This window comes from Meles meles, chromosome 4 (assembly GCF_922984935.1).
Source record: "Meles meles chromosome 4, mMelMel3.1 paternal haplotype, whole genome shotgun sequence".
Taxonomy (NCBI): domain Eukaryota; kingdom Metazoa; phylum Chordata; class Mammalia; order Carnivora; family Mustelidae; genus Meles; species Meles meles.
Genome location: NC_060069.1, coordinates 80,485,174 through 80,501,825, shown reverse-complemented (window position 1 = coordinate 80,501,825; position 16,652 = coordinate 80,485,174). Strand labels below are relative to the sequence as shown.

The following is a 16,652-nucleotide window of genomic DNA, read 5'->3' as shown; positions in this document are numbered from 1 at the left end:
GATGCTTAAGGACTGAGCTACCCAGGCACCCCTGTTGTTTCTGTTTTATCTAGAAATGCCACTTTCCCCCCTTTTCTCCCCTCGTCATTATTAACTTGTAGAACTGGACCAATTGTCTTCATTTGTAAATATGAATAGACAACAAAGGATCTCCAGACTGTAAGGGAGGCTTCAAATGTGAAAGACAAAAAACAAAGCAAGGAAAAAATTTAAAAACCCAGAGAAAACAGAAGTAATGCAGTCAGCTGAAGAAAATTTTAAAACACAGTGTAATTGATATCAAAATTATCATCAAAGAGTAAGAGAAGGAATTGTATCCATGAAATAAGAATAAGGGGTAATAAAAAAACGGGACCTTTTGGAGAATAAGAAAGAATTCCTGATAATTAGAATATGATAGCAGAAATTAAAAATTTTATAGGCAGAATGGAAGATCATGGAACTAAAACAAAATGTCAAAATAGTAAGATGGCAAGAAAATTTAAGAAAATTAGATCTCTCTAGATGGTTCCACATTCAAATAGAAAGATGTTCCAGAAGGGAAACAGAAAATGAAGGGGAAGGAATCATTCTCCCTAGGGTAAAGTTCCTGGAACTAAACATCAGTTTCCAAAACAAATACTCATGAAGTGTCCAGCACAGAGGACAAAATGCTGACATGATAATATATTGTGATGAAATTTAAGAATACTAAGTGAAAAGAGAAAATTTTTAAAGCTTCAGAATCAGGGCAGGGGCAGAGTAGGGAGAACCTACCATGTATTATATAAAGAACTAGGAATTAAAATGGCATCAGACTTTGGAAAACAGCACCAGAAGTAAGGAAACAGAGGACAGTGCCCTAATTTTCGCATGAAGAATATTTTTCTCATCTATGATTCTATATTCAGCTAAACTGTCCAGTCTGATATATAGTAAAGACATTTTCAGGTACTCACATTCTCAGAATTACCTCTCATGTACAAAATGCTTCTGGAAGATTTATTCCACCAAAAGGAGTACACCACAGAGGAAGACTTTAGAGCCAGTATACAGAAGATTTGACATGACAGATAGCTGAGGACAGTTCCTGAAATGACAAGAAAGGGAAGTCCCAGGATGACAGTTGTTACCGGTCAATTGAGAGAATACCCAGACTGGAGAAGGAGAATAGAGAGCTCTGGGAAGGATGTTTCCTAGAAAAGAAATTATATGGAAGAGTTTTCTGCTGTGTCTGAAGGTGTTGAGAGAGAATTACACCTCTGTCAGATTTGGAAGATATATCAATAATAGGTACACTGAAAACTAAGAAGAAAAGGAAATCATTTTTTAATCCAGGGACAATAAAAAGTTGTACAAGAAAAGAAATTGATCATATCATAACATAGGACTCACTAGTGAAGAATCATGTAAATATTAAATTTAAAATTTGATTTAACTAAACTGGGAGGGTGAGACGAGGAAGGCGATGTGTTTGTATGTGTATATAAGAGTATTGGTATGTGTAGAAGGATCAGTTCTTACTAGGATTGTGATAGAAACTGCTAGCTACCTACCCTAACATCATTGTTCCTTCTTCCTTAGTAAGAGAACTGTGGATACATCTGCTCTACTTGAAATAGGTATGGTCAGGTGTCTAATATCTAAGTTCAGCAGAAGTAATTGGTGGTACTTCCAAAAAGTCTCCTTAGAACAGAGTGAGCCATTATTCTCATCTTGCTGCTGGTCTGGAATGGGAAAGGAGTTGTTGGGGTTCCTGCCACTGGTTTCTGCCATGGTTATGAGAATAACACATACCAAAGATGGTAGACCAGAGAGTTGGAAGGATCCTGGGGCTCTGATGATTCTATGGAGCTATTATCATCAGCATTGGATTGGCTAACAATGTATTTGTTTTATGCAATATAATGTACTCTTATATATTTAAGCGATTATATTTATGTCTCAGTTATTAGTAGCAGTATCAGATCCTAGCTGATTTGTAATTTACTAGGTAATATTGAAATATTAAGGAATAAGAATATAAGCATGTTATTTAGTAATATAGAAAGAAATACTAGGGAAATCAGGGAAAAAAGTTGAAAGTTGTTTTGGGCAGTGGGAATTGAAGTCAAGGCAAATGATTACTGTTTTTTCTTTAGATTTTTTAGTAATATTTGACATTTGAAATTGTATACATGTATTACTTTTAATAAAAATTAAATTAATATTTGTTTGGTTATATTTTAATTAGTAATTGAAGTGAAAATACATGTTCATTGAAAAATTTGAACAATACAGAAGCTACAAAGTAAAAATTATGCCTCCCTTCAGTGTTCTTTGCCTTTCCTCTGCCCATCAGTTCCACTCTCCTTTTCAGGGTTAATTGTGTTTGATATGTGTCTCTCCTTACTTTTTCTGTACATTCAGTTAGCATATATAAAGATGTGTATAGCTTTTTAACATTCATTTTTATTAAAAGTATATTTAAATTTAATAAAATTCTCAGGAAGGAATATTTACGCTTGTAATGGGTGTTGTTTGTTTATATTTTTAGAATTCAAGATGTGAGCATGCAGTTAAAAAGTCAACAAAATGAATTTCAGAGAGTACAGAAAGAATTGAATCATTTGCAACATGAATTAAAAATTAAGCAGAGACAATCACAAGTATTCAGGTAAGATTATCTTTAAAGAATCAAAAATGATAAGGATTGAAAAGGCACTTTTAATACTAACTTGATAAACATTCAAATAGATTTTAGTAATATGGTTTCTGTAGTCCGCGTGGTTGAAAAAAAAGAAACAACTTCACTTGGGGTTGTTTTGGCTATTATCTCAACTGAAGAGTTTTAGCAATATAACTGAAGAGTTTTAGCAGGCGAACACCTTGCTTTTATTGTGCAGTAACATTTAAAATGAAAGCACAATAACTAATTCATTTTTCTCTTTCTCTTGACCAGTATTTCTTGGTGTATTCACTTCCCTGCCTGATAGTCTAGTGATACAAAAAGTAATAGAAGAGTAGGATAACTTTAGAAAAAACCATTTATTTATTTGAGAGAGGAAGCGTGTGCATGCTTGTGTGAGTGGGGGAGCTGCAGAGGGAGAGAATCTTCAAGCAGACTCCTTGCTGAGTGTGGAGCCCAGCTAGGGCCTCATCTCAGGACCCAGATCATGACCTGAACTGAGAGCAGTTGTTTGATGCTTAACCAGTTGAGCCACCCAGGCACCCCTAGAATAGGGTTACTTTCTAAATGATAGTAATTTAGACCTCCTAAATTTCAAAATCTCCAACATAAATGGAGTTCATTCTGTTTTCATATACTCTTTGGAGGACTTATAATATCTAAACCCCATGTTCTAAATAAATTAGGAAGTTCATTTTCTTTTATAAAATTGGAATTGAATATATTGAGAATATCAGAAACAATGATTCTTTTCAAAATTGAGTAACAGCTCTTAGAAAAGGGAAATAAGTTAAGTGAACATTATAAATAGTTTCTGGGTTACTAAAAATTATGTTGAATGAATATTTTGAATGTTAGTTTTCTTTCTTTTCTTTTCCAATCTACTAGTTGTTGCTGGAAACATTGTTCCATTAAAAAAGTTACCTGGGCTGGGGCACCTGGGTGGTTCAGTGGGTTAAGCCTCTGCCTTCGGCTCAGGTCATGATCCCAGGGTCCTGGGATGGAGCCCCGCATCAGGCTCTCTGCTCAGCAGGGAGCCTGCCTCCCCTTCTCTCTCTCTCTACCTGCCTCTCTTCCTGCTTGTGATCTCTGTCAAATAACTAAATAAAATCTTTAAAAACAATTACCTCAGCTAATAATTTTTTAATATACTATCTGGTGATCATCTGCTTCAACTACCTTTCATAAATGCCTTGCACATAATGACGCTCAATAAATACTTTTTGAATCAATGAGTCTACTTATAAAACAGGTGATCGTTTTTGTCATCAGAAATCTTTTCTGCCCTGTCCTAGAAATCTGGTATTGAACAGCAGGTGATTCCAGTTCTTCACTTTAGTTAGGCCAATCAATATTCAAACTTGGCTCTTCCAATATTTCTGGCTCAGGTCTGCTAAGGAAGTCCCATTTATTTTATCCATTAAGGCCATAGTGGGTGGTAAGATTGACTAAATTTTAAAGGTTAGACCAGAATTAGATTAAATAATTAGTGCTGCTTCAATATATTCAGATTTTACATGTGATTCTGTAGCATTTTAAACTCTTGAAAAAACAGGTGTATTTGTTACTTTAATTGTGTTTTAATTTTATCATTTTGAGTTATACTTTAAACTGCTTATTTTCTTTAAAAATTTTCAATAGATATGTGACTTTTGTTTATATTTATTTATTTATTTATTTATTTTATTTATTTGACAGAGAGAGAGAGAGAGATCACAAGTAGGCAGAGAGGCAGGCAGAGAGTGGGGGGGAAGCAGGCTCCCTGCCGAGCAGAGAGCCCGATGTGGGGCTCAATCCCAGGACCCTGAGACCATGACCCGAGCCCAAGGCAGAGGGTTAACCACTGAGCCACCCAGGTGCCCCAACTTTTGTTTATTTTTAGCTAAAAGATTACAAATTGGGAGTCTGGGGTTTGACTTACGTAAAAACATAGCATTTACTAAAAAGCAATTTTGGAAGTAACCGTTTAACTAAACACTTAGTACAAATAAGAAACGATTACTGGTTTTATTCCTCACTTGTAGGTACATTGCGTAGAAACAGGCAGTCTTGTGAAAATAAAATAAAAATTTATAAGGCCAGTAATTTTGTTGCATTACTAAAAGCTAATTTTAAAGTTGTATATCTTATATCTACTAGAATACAGAAGAAGAGGAGCTTATCATCTCTCTAAACATGGCAAAGAAAAGAAGCATGAACTTTAGGTACTCAGATATAATCATTTTATTTGTGGAGCCCAAAAGGAACTTTTCTCTCTCTCTCTCTCTCTCTTTTTTTTAAAGATTGTATTTATTTATTTGTCAGAGAGAGAGAGCACAAGCAGGGGTAGTGGCAGGGTGGGGGAGAAGCAGTACTCCCTGCTGAGCCAGGAGCCAGATGTGGGACTGTATCCCAATGACTTGAATCAAGGGCAGATGCTTAACCAACTGAGTCACCCAGGCTTCCCAAAAGAAACTTTCAATAGAACATTGAACTCTGTCCTTGAGTTGTATTGCTCTTTTAAACTATTCTGTCATTTACTTAATTGCAATTGGGCCTTAATCACCTAGCCTCCAGAAAAATGTTCTTCATGCTCTGTTTTTCCTGACATAATTTCCAACCTTCCTCTTGGAAGGAGGTGATCAGGAGTAGGTGTGGTCTGCCTCAACTGGCTCAGCACATCGGCTATTCAGAATAGAGTGACTTTGGGAGTGGAAATTAAGTTTAGAAGGTCTGTAAAATGGACACTAAAAATTAGTATGGAATATAAGTATACTTTACATAAATCTATATATAAATCCAGTGCTCCAAATCAATCCATATTTGAAATATTTTAGGAAGTGTTTACTTTTAGAGGATTCCTATTGTGAATCTTTCATAAATTGTTTGAAATATAAAGTACTTACTTTTTTTTTTTTAAAGATTTTATTTATTTATTTATTTGACAGCGAGAGAGAGAGATCACAAGTAGGCAGAGAGAGAGAGGGAAGCAGGCTCCCTGCCCAGCAGAGAGCCCGATGTGGGACTCGATCCCAGGACCCTGAGATCATGACCTGAGCCGAAGGCAGCGGCTTAACCCACTGAGCCACCCAGGTGCCCCCTTACTTTTTTTTTTTTTAAAGAGTCGGGATGGGGTAGAGTAGAGAGAGAATCTTAAGCAGGCTCCATACCCAGCATGGAACCCAGTACAGAGCTTGATCTCACAACCCTGAGATCATGACCTGAGCCAAAAGCAAAGGTTGGATGCTTAAGTGACTGAGCCACCTAAGTGTCCCCTTACTTTTTAAATTTGTCCATCTAGACTGTCATCTGGCTTTATTTTGTTTTGTAGCCTCAATCTCATAGTTTATCATATCACATCTTATTTTAAACAGTTTTGTTGATATACAATTACTTACTACAAAATTCATTCATGTTAAGAGCACAGTGTAATGATTTTTACATTGTAAGACCTACTAAGTTGTGCAACCTTTACCACATCTAATATTGGAAAATTTGAGTCATTCCCAAGATTCTCATGCCATTTGCACTCAATCTCTGTTCTCACCACCCATCCTAACACTCACTAATCTTCTTACCATTTCTATAGATTTGCATTTTTCTGGACATTTTTGTATATATGGAATCAGACAATGTGGTCTGATTCTAGTTTTGGTTTGTTAATTCTTTTTTTTTTTTTTTTTTAGATTCCTCATACAAGTGAAATCATATGGTATTTGACTTTCTTAGTCTGATGTACTTCACTTGGCATAATACCCTCTAGGTCCATCCATGTTGTTGCAAATGGCATGATCTCAACTTTTTATATGACTGCATAATATTCCATTGATTAGAGGGATTTTATCTTCCTTATTTATTCATCTATCAATAGACATTTAGGTTGCTTCCATATCTTGGTTATTGTAAATAATGCTGCAGTAAACATAAGGGTACATATACCTTTTGAGTTAGCACATGTCAATGCTCATTTATAATTTTCATTTTCTTTAGGTCAATATACAGTAGTGGAAATATTGGATCATAAGATGTTTCTATTTTTAGTTTTTTGAGGAACCTCCACACTGTTCTCTACAGTGGCTGTACCAGTTTACATTCCTACCAATAGGGGATGAGGGTTCCTTTTTTTCCACATCTTGCCAACACTTGTTATTTCATGTCTTTTTGTTACTAGCCGTTCTGACAGATGATATGTCATTGTGGTTTGTATTTGCATTTCCCTGATAATCAGTAATGCTGAGCATTTCTTCATGTGTTTGTTGGCCATGAAGGTCTTCTTTAGAATGATGTCTGTTCAGGTCCGTTGTCCATTTTTAATGAGTTTGGTTTTTTTGTTTTTTGGTTTTGAACTGTATAAGTTCTTTATATATTTTGGGTATTAATCCCTTATCAGATGTAGCATTTGCAAATATCTTCTTTCATTCAGTAGGTTGTCTTTTTCTTTTATTGATGGTTTCTTTCACTGTGCAGAGATTTTTATTTTGATATAGTCCCAATAGTCCATTTTTGCTTTTGTTTCCCTTGCCTTAGGAGACCTATCTAGAAAAATGTTGCTGTGGCCTATGTCAGACACATTACTGCCTGTGCTCTCTTCTAGGATTTTTGTGGTTTCAGGTTTCATATTAGGTCTTTACTCCATTTTGAGTTTGTTTTTTGTGTGGTGTTAGAAAGTGGTCCGGTTTCAATCTTCTGCATGTAACTATCCAGTTTTCCCTGGATGTCTCCCCCGACCCTGTTGCATATTCTTGCCTTCCTTGTCATGGATTAATTGGCCAAACAACTGTGGGTTAATTTCTGGGCTTTCTGTTCTATTGCAGTTATCTATGTATATATTTTTGTGCCAATACCATACTGTTTTAATTATTGCAGCTTTATAATGTATCTTGAAACCTGTGTTTGTGGTGTCTCCAGCTTTGTTTTTCTCCCTTAATATTGATTTGGCTATTTGGGGTCTTCTTATGGTTCTATGCAAATTCCACATTTTTCACTTTAAATGGAAAGCTAGAAATGGTTAAACTTAGTGAGGAAGGCATGTCAAAAATCATGATATGCCCAACAATTGCCACGTTATGGAAAGAGTCCAAATATCTGTCCACTGATGAATGAATAAGGAAGGGGTGTGTGTGTGTGTAATGGAATATTACTCAGCCATCAAAAAGAATGAAATCTTGCCATTTGCAGTGATGTGGGTGGAGCTAGAGTATATTATGCTAAGTGAAATAAGTCAGTCACAGAAAGACAAATATCATATGATTTCAATCATATGTGGAATTTAAGATACAGAACAGATAAACATAGGGCAAAGAGGAAAAAAAGGTGGCAGTGGGGGTAGAAGCAAACCATAAGAGACTTTTTTTTTATTTTTAAAGATTTTATTTATTTATTTGAGATAGAGAGAGAGATCACAAGTAGGCGGAGAGGCAGGCAGAGAGGGAGAGAGGAGGAGGAGGAAGCAGGCTCCCCATTGAGCAGAGAGCACCATGAAGGGCTTGATCCCAGGACCCTGGAATCGTGACCCAAACTGAAGGCAGAGGCTTTAACCCACTGAGCCACCCAGGTACCCCAGAGACTCTTTTTTTTTTTTTTAAAGATTTTATTTATTTATTTGACAGACAGACCAGACAGAGATCACAAGTAGGCAGAGAGGCAGGCAGAGAGAGAGAGAGAGAGAAGCAGGCTCCCCACTGAGCAGAGAGCCCGATGCGGGGCTCGATCCCAGGACCCTGAGGCCAACCCACTGAGCCACCCAGGTGCCCCCAGAGACTCTTAACTATAGAGAACAAACTGAGGGTTGATGGAGAGAGGTTGGGGGGGAAGAGCTAGGTAGGTGATGGGTATTAGGGATGGCACTAGTGATGAGCACTGGGTGTTATATGGAAGTGATGAATCACTAAATTCTACAACTGAAACCAATTTTACCATATATGTTAACTAACTAGAATTTAAATAAAAACTTGAAATCAGGAAACAAACAAACAGCCAAGATATGCCAAAAGCTAGGTCTCTTGTGCCGAACATTTATCCAAGCTATGGATGCAAAAAAAAAAAAAAAGCTCTTGATGGAAATTAAAAGTGTTACTCCAGTGAACACATGAGTGATAAGGAAGCAAAACAGTCTTAATGCTGATATGGAGAAAGTTTTAGTGGTCTGGATATTCTGGATAGAATATCCAATCAGTCCCAACCGTTCCTTAAGCCAAAAGCCATCCAGAGCAAGGCCCCAATTCTTCAGTTCTATCTATGAAGGCTGGTAAAGGCATGAAGTTGTTGAAGAAAAGTTTGAAGCTAACAGACGTTGGTTCATGACGTTTAAGAAAAGAAGCTATCTCTATAACATAAAAGAGCAAGATGAAGCCGCGAGTGCTGATGTCAAAGCTCTACAGCAAGTTTGCAGATCTAGCTAAGAAAAAATAATGAAGGTGGCTACACTAAACAACAGATTTTCAATATAGAAAAAACAGCCTTCTATTGGGAAAAGATGTCACCTAGGACTTTTTTAGTTAGAGAGAAGTCAAGGCCTGTTTTTAAAGCTTAAAAAAAAAAAAAAAGGCTGACTCTTTTGTAAGGGGCTAATGCAGCTGGTGATTTTAAGTTGAAGCCAATGCTCATTTATAATTTTGAAAATTCAAGAGCCCTTAAGAAGTATGCTTAACCTACTCTGCTTGTACTCTAGAAATGGAACAACAAAGCCTGGATGAAAGCAAATATGTATATAATATGGTTTACTAAATATTTTAAGCCTATTGTTGATACTTACTGCTCAGAAAAAAATATTCCTTTCAAAATAAGACTGCTCATTGACAATGCACCCAGTCATCTAAGAGTGCTAATGGATGTGTACAATTAGGTTAATTTTCATGCCATCCATTCTACAGCCCATGGATCAAGGAGTAATTTTGACTTTTAAGTCTTATTACTTAAGAAATACATTTTGTAAGTCTCTGGCTGCCATAGATTGTGATTACTTTGCTGGGTTTGGGAAAAATAAACTGAAAATTTTCCAGGGGAAAGATTAAGGTGCCATTAAGAACATTTGTGATTCACGGGAAGAGGTCAAAATATAAACATGAACAAGAGTTTACAAGAAGTTGATTCCAAACTTCATGGATGACTTTGAGGAATTCAGGACTTCAGAAAGAAGTAACTAGTGTGCTGGAAAAAGCAAGAGAACTAGAGTTAGAAGTGGAACCTAAATGTAAGACTGAATCGCTAGAATCTCAAGATAAAACTTTAGTAGATGAGTTGCTTCATATGGATGAGCAAAGAAACTGGCTTCTTGGGATGAAATCTACTCTTGGTGAAGATGCTTGGAAGATTGTTGAAATGACAAAAAAGATTTAGAATATTATATAAAATTAATTGCTAAAATGATGGGCATGGTTTGAGGGGATTGACTCAAATTTTGAAAGAAGTTCTACTGTGGGTAAAATGCTATCAAACAGCATTGCATGCTACAGAGAAATCATTTGTGAAAAGAAGGGTCAATTGGCATGGCAGCCTTCATTGCCTTATTTTATGTCCTCTTTAGCATATTAAAGTCCTTTTGGAAACCTTCCTTTTTGCTTACCTCACCTAACTCCGAAATGTATAATTAGTCATCCTCAAAACCCCAGGGCAGCAGCTCTTTTTGCCCACAGGTCCTGTGCCCATGCTTTAATAAATCACGCTTCTCAAAAAAGAAAACAAAAATCACCTTTTTGCACCATAAAGAAAAAAAAAAAAGATACTGCTGCAGTCATCCCAAACCTTCAGGAGCCATCACCCTGATCTGTTAGCAGGCCATCAACATGGAGGCAACACCCTCCACCAGCAAAACGATTGTGACTCACTGAAAATGCATATGATAGTATTTTTTAGCAGTAAAGTACTTTTAATTAAGATATATACATTGTTTTGAAAGACATGATACTTCTGCAGACTTAATAGACTATAGTGTAAACATAATTTTTAAAAGATTTTAAAAATCTTTTAAAAGATTTATTTGACAGAGATGCCGTGAGACAGGGAACACAAGCGGGGGCGGGGGGGTGGGAGAGGGAGAAGCAGGCTTCCCATTGAGCAAGGAGCCCGAAGCAGGGCTCAATCCCAGGACCCTGGGATCAAGACCTGACCTGAAGACAGATACTTAACGACTGAGCAACCCAGGCGCCCCTTTTAACTAATTTTTAAAAAGACTTTATTTGAGAGAGAGATGGTGAGAGAAAGCACAAACAGGGAAGAGAGTGAGAAGCAGGTTTCCTGTAAACAGGGAGCCCAGTGTGGGGCTTGATACCAGGATCCTGGAATAATGACCTGAGCCAAAGGCAGACGCTTAACAACTGAACCACCCAGGCGCCCCTAAATCTAACTTTTATATGCACTGGAAAACCAAACAATTCATTTGATTCACTTTATTGTGAAGTTTGCTTTATTGTGGTGGTCTGGAACCAACCCTTCAATGTCTCCAAGTTATGCCTGTATAAGTCTTACACTCCTTTTATAAATTATTTCTAAGTATTTTATTATTGTTGATATTTTTATGAGTGGGATCATTTTCTTAATTTTATTTTTGTGATTGACTACCATTAGTACATAGCCATAACACTGATTATTGCATATGGATCATATATCCTCTATCCTGTGACACTGATGAGCCTGTTTGTTCATTAACCTGTTTGGGGGGTGTGTGTGTGTGTGTTCTTTCGGATTTTCTATGTGGAGGATGTTTCTGACTAGAGGAGTTTCCAATATTCCAACTCCTTTTACCCCTGCTCATTTAGTTGTCATTACCCTTACAACTTTCAGTCTTCATACTTACAGATTGTGAAACACTAGGCCTTTAGTTCCTCCAATACTATTCTAACTCCTCACTCTTCTGCCTCGACTACTCTTCTCTCAGCAGCTATGTATCTTCCTTCATACTTCAGAAAGGAAATTAATGTTATAAACACATCCTTTACTGTGAATTAAATGATGCTCAAATTTCAGACCCCTTCACTCAGGAGCCCCTTTTAAGGTTCTCAGAGGGCCCCTAGCAATAGTAAGATGACCTAATTGTCATCTTGGTTAAAATTCTTTCTTTTTCCAGTCTGATTGCCCCTTTCCTAAACTTCAGATGTTGGTGTGCCAGTGGAGTAGTCACAAACATTTTGTGAATCTGAGTAAGGGAAAATTGAGTTGGGACTATACTATTAAAGTTGCCATTGGGAAAGACATTTTAGAATGCTTCAGTAATACAAGCAAGATATCACAGACTAGAAATTTGGGTGTGTGTGAATTTTTAAAAAATTAATGGAATAAAAACAATAAAGATTAATTTAAGCATAGAAATTATTTTGACATAAAAATGGTAACTTTTTTCAGATTATATTACAGATGAATTCATTAAGGGAAAGAAATATTTTCAATTAAATATTGAATGGATTATTTCATAATCCATTTACTGAAGTGGAGTTAATTATTCAAATACATTGAAGAAAGATTTAAGTGTCTTACTGATTTACAAAAGCTACTATCACCGAATATAACATAAAAATCATACCATGTCAAGGGCATCGAAGATAGATTAGTTTGTGAGCTTCCTCATTTCAAAGTCTATTTAAGCCTAGTCATTTTCTTTCTTTCTTTCTTTCTTTTTTTAAGATTTTATTTATTTATTTGACAGAGAGAGAGATCACAAGTAGGCAGAGAGGCAGGCAGAGGAGGGTGGGAAGCAGGCTCCCCACTGAGCAGAGAGCCTGATGTGGGCTCAATCCCAGGACCCTGAGATCATGACCTGAGCTGAGGACAGAGGCTTAACCCTCTGAGCCACCCAGGTGCCCCACCTAGTCATTTTCTAAAACACTTGAAATGTTCTTAATCTTATAATCATATAAAGAAATTTGATAAGTTTTTTCCAAATTGGACAATGTATAATATTTACACAGTGTTATCAATAATGAACTATAAAGCTGAATCTTTCAAAATTACTGATTATAAAGAACTAATGGCTATGCTAGATGAAAAGCTACATAATTTTTATATTTTCTCCACGTAAAGTATTATATAAAATGGCTCTCATATGAACAAGAGCATGAATACAAAAATTGCAAATAGGATATCTGTGTGGCTCACATTGGTTAAGCTGGTTAAGTTGGGCTCTGTACCCAGCACAGAGTCTGCTCTAGATTCTTTCCTTCTCCCCCCGCCTCCCCCCAACTCGTGCATGGTCCCAGGCTCACTCTCTAAAAATAAATAAAATCTTTAAAAAATAAAAGGTATTATAGAGCTATTACTTATTAGGAAGTTATATTATTTTCCTATATTTTATGATATTAGTGGAATTCATCAACTTTAAAATTTTTATTTGTAATGATTTTTCTCATTCTATGGAAAATTGCACACTTTTAACCTAATTTTATAGACTTTTTTTTTTTTTTTAGAGAGAGAGAGTAGGGGTGCAGAGGGAGGGGGGAGAGAATCTTAAGTAGGTTCCACACCTAGCATGGGACCAGAGGTGGGGCTCAATCTCACAACCCTGAGATCCTGACCTAAGCCTAAATCAAGTCAGTCACTTAACCAACTGAGCCACCCAGGTGCCTCATGTAGATATCATTCTTGTATTCTGTTTTTCAAGAAAGCTCTCCTTCCACTCACCACTAATCATATAAGATTTAGGCTCCACAGAACATGGATCTTCTTATGGCTAACAAGCTTGAATTTTTTGTTTTCTGCCTTTCTCCTTACAGAAGCACCTGAATCCACATCCAGTCTTTTTTCTGTTAAATATCCTTTTAAGCCCTGACTCCCATCCACATGGCTTATTCTCAGCGGCTGCCTTACGCCAAACCATTAGCCCCTTGACCTTGACTTAGTTCATAGTTCTTATTTCCCTGTCTTACCAGTTTTAGCATCTCTCTTAGCTTCCAGCTCTGCATGCTGATTGAGGCATCCCCTGTGGCTTCTGATCATTCAGGTGGACCTTAGTTACCAACAGAATGACACCACCCTTTTTCCTGACAAAGACTACTCTTTCAGCCTCTACCCTACCTCTGTCTTTTCTAGGACTGCACAAGAAATTCACTGCATCTCTTGTCTGTGTTTTTAGCCTCTGACTGTACATGTATTGTTACTCAGCTGGGTGCACGCTTAGGTGTCTCCTATTTTAACAAACCATTCTACTCTGCATTTTCCTCCTCTTCTTGTGACTTAAGTCAAGGTTCTTGACTTAAGGTATCACCTGTTTTGTCACTTCTGCTTTGTTGCTCTGTCTTTCCTACCTAATGCCTCTCTCTGAGATCCCCACAGGCCTCCTTAATACCAGATACAGTGGACTCTGTTCAGCGTTTATCTGAAGGCTTAAACACTGACCACTACTTTTTGTTTAAATTCTCGTATTTCCTGGGTTTCAGATATTATTCTTTTGGTTTTTCTTCTCTTTTACTCCCTAGTCTTTTTTGAGGCATTCTTTTCTGTTTTAGTCCCATAAACGTTAGTGTTGTCCAGTGTTTTATCCTCAACCCTTCGCACTTCTTCATTCCTCCACCTGGGCGATCTATTATTTTTACTCATTTATCCATTCATCAGTATTTGTTGAGCATATACTGTGTGGTAATACTGTTCTAGGTGTTTGGGAAACTGTGATGAATAAGACAGATTTAGTCTCTGCATCATAGATGCAGTCCATCCAGGAAGATAATTATTATCATTTTTTTATTATCATTATTTTTAAAAAGATTTTATCCATTTATTTGACAGAGAGAGACAGTGTGAGAGGGAACACAAGCAGGGGAAGCAGGAGAGGGAGAAGCAGGCTTCCCTCCAAGCAGAGAGCCTGATATAGGGCTTGATCCCAGGACCCCGGGATCATGACCTGAGCCGAAGGCAGATGCTTAACGACTGAGCCACCCAGGTACCCCCAGGAAGATAATTATTAACCAAATAATTACAATTCTATGGCTTCAGTCACCACTTTTTTGGCTAATAACTCCCAGATCTGTGCCTGAATCTTTTTTAACTATTAGGTAAATTATAGCCAGGACATCTGAAGTAATAAAATCACTGACATTGCAAAAAATCTGTGATTACTTTGAACTGTGACATTTCATGAAGCAAAAGCACTGGATCAATCACTTTAAAAGGTATTCTATATTGTAACCCCAGGTTTCATACAGCATGGAGAACCATGGTATGTAGCAAGAATCCTGTCTATGAATCTGAGATTCTCATTTTGTCTCTGTGGTTTTGTCACTTTGACCTAATTTTCTTCACTAAGTATTTACTGTTAATAAATTTAAAACATTAATTGAATTAATGTGTATGGAAAAGTTAGCTGTCTTTATAGTTAAAATAATGGAAATGAGTTGGGGTGACCATATACCTGTTTTCCTGGGATATTCCCAGTTTATATCTGTCATCTCACAGAATACAAGTAACACCTCCTTTTACATTCAAAATTGTCTCCATTTAGACAGTAGATTATATGGTCATTCTCAAACCATTTTCAAAGAAAACCATTTTTTTTCAAAGAAATATTTGTTATTATCCTTGCTATTTTTAAAATTCCTAATTTTTTAAACTATTTTACAGTCAAAGATTGGTGAAGTACAAATATTTCTGGAATAAGACTCTTTCATTACTTACTTTTACTAAAAGGGAGCTAACCAGTATTAAAAATGAAGTATATGATAATTTTCAAAACTGGACTTCACTGAAAGGAGAAGTTTTTCTACAAATTAAATCCATAAGTGAAACAGCTTTTACAGGTTTGTTATGCATATTTAGAATGTGATTTTTTTTTTTTTTTTTTTTTTTTTTGCTATATGGTACATCATAAGTAATGAGATAATACTTCATTTTATGTGATGGGACTTATGATCAACTTTTAAAATTGTTGGGGTTGGTAAACTAGCTGGCCATTATGCCTTCTTTGAACCCTAAAATTCAATAATTATAAGCTGATCTAAAATAAACCAGATACATCTATCTTGAGCTGTGACCAGAAGTCTGTTTATTACTGTTAAATGTGCCAATTTGTATTTTAAAACTTCTTCTTCTGTTCATGATTTAGTATGTCATGTTGGATCAGCCTTTCCTCAGATAACTGATAAATTCTGGACAGAATAACTACTTAAAAACACTAGAGAGTGACCAAAGTCAAGTACATAACAGAGGGAATGTCAAATATTGAAAGAAGTCATATTACTAAGTGAAAAAAGCCAATCTGAAAAGGCTACATAATATATGATTCCAAATAAATGACATTCTCAAAAGGGTAAAAGTATAAATATAGTAAATGAATCTGTTTTTGCCAGGGTGTGAGGGAAGGGTGAATACCTTGATCATGGAAGATTCTTAGAGCAATGAAAATACTTTGTATGATACTGTAATGGTGGATACATGTCATTATACATTTGTCAAAACCCATAGAATGTAAACACCAAGAGTGAATCCTAATATAAACTAAGGATTTGGGGGGAATTGTGATGTGTGAGTATAGGTTCATTAATTGTAAGAAATGTCGCACTCTGCTTCAGGATTTTGATGATGGGAGAGGCTATGCATGTGTGGAGACAGAGGTTATATGGAAATTCTCTGTACTTTCTGCTTAAGTTTTCTATGAACCTCAAACTGAGGCATTTTTCTGAAAGGCTATGAATTTTTTTGTTGTTATTGTTAAAAGAAGAAAATGGAACTGGGTGAATTCTTAGGGTTTTGTTTTTATTTTTGTTTGTTTGTTTAAGGCTATTAGATTGAGGGCAGGTACAGTGTGTTCCATGCCAGAAAGCGAAAACTCTGATAGAAATCTATAGTCTTTCGGCTTGAAGATTGGAGAACACAGATTAAGGCAGCCTCTGAGAAAGAATTTGCCAGAAAAGAGATGATCAGAGAGGGAGAGCTCAGAGATTGCATATAAGCTCTTTCTAATCTTTGGCCTATTCCTGAAATACATGTGCATAGGGAAGACTTGAAACAACCCATCAAAGACCAAGATAATTGATATTTTCACTGCTGCTTACCCAAGGGGAGATATATTTTACAGTTCAAGTTCAGCCAAGTTAACTGCTTATTA

At 36.4% G+C, this 16,652-nt stretch overlaps 1 protein-coding gene across 3 annotated transcripts in view; it reads left to right on the top strand.

The window, feature by feature from the left end:
* Positions 1 to 16,652, top strand: part of LEKR1 (leucine, glutamate and lysine rich 1) — a 298,468-nt gene that overhangs the window by 180,099 nt on the left and 101,717 nt on the right. For all 3 annotated transcript variants that reach the window (XM_046002022.1, XM_046002020.1, XM_046002021.1), the window contains 2 exons: positions 2,516 to 2,635; positions 15,170 to 15,345. In XM_046002022.1, the coding sequence (XP_045857978.1) occupies positions 2,516 to 2,635; positions 15,170 to 15,345 (296 nt within the window). The remainder of the gene's footprint in view (positions 1 to 2,515; positions 2,636 to 15,169; positions 15,346 to 16,652) is intronic.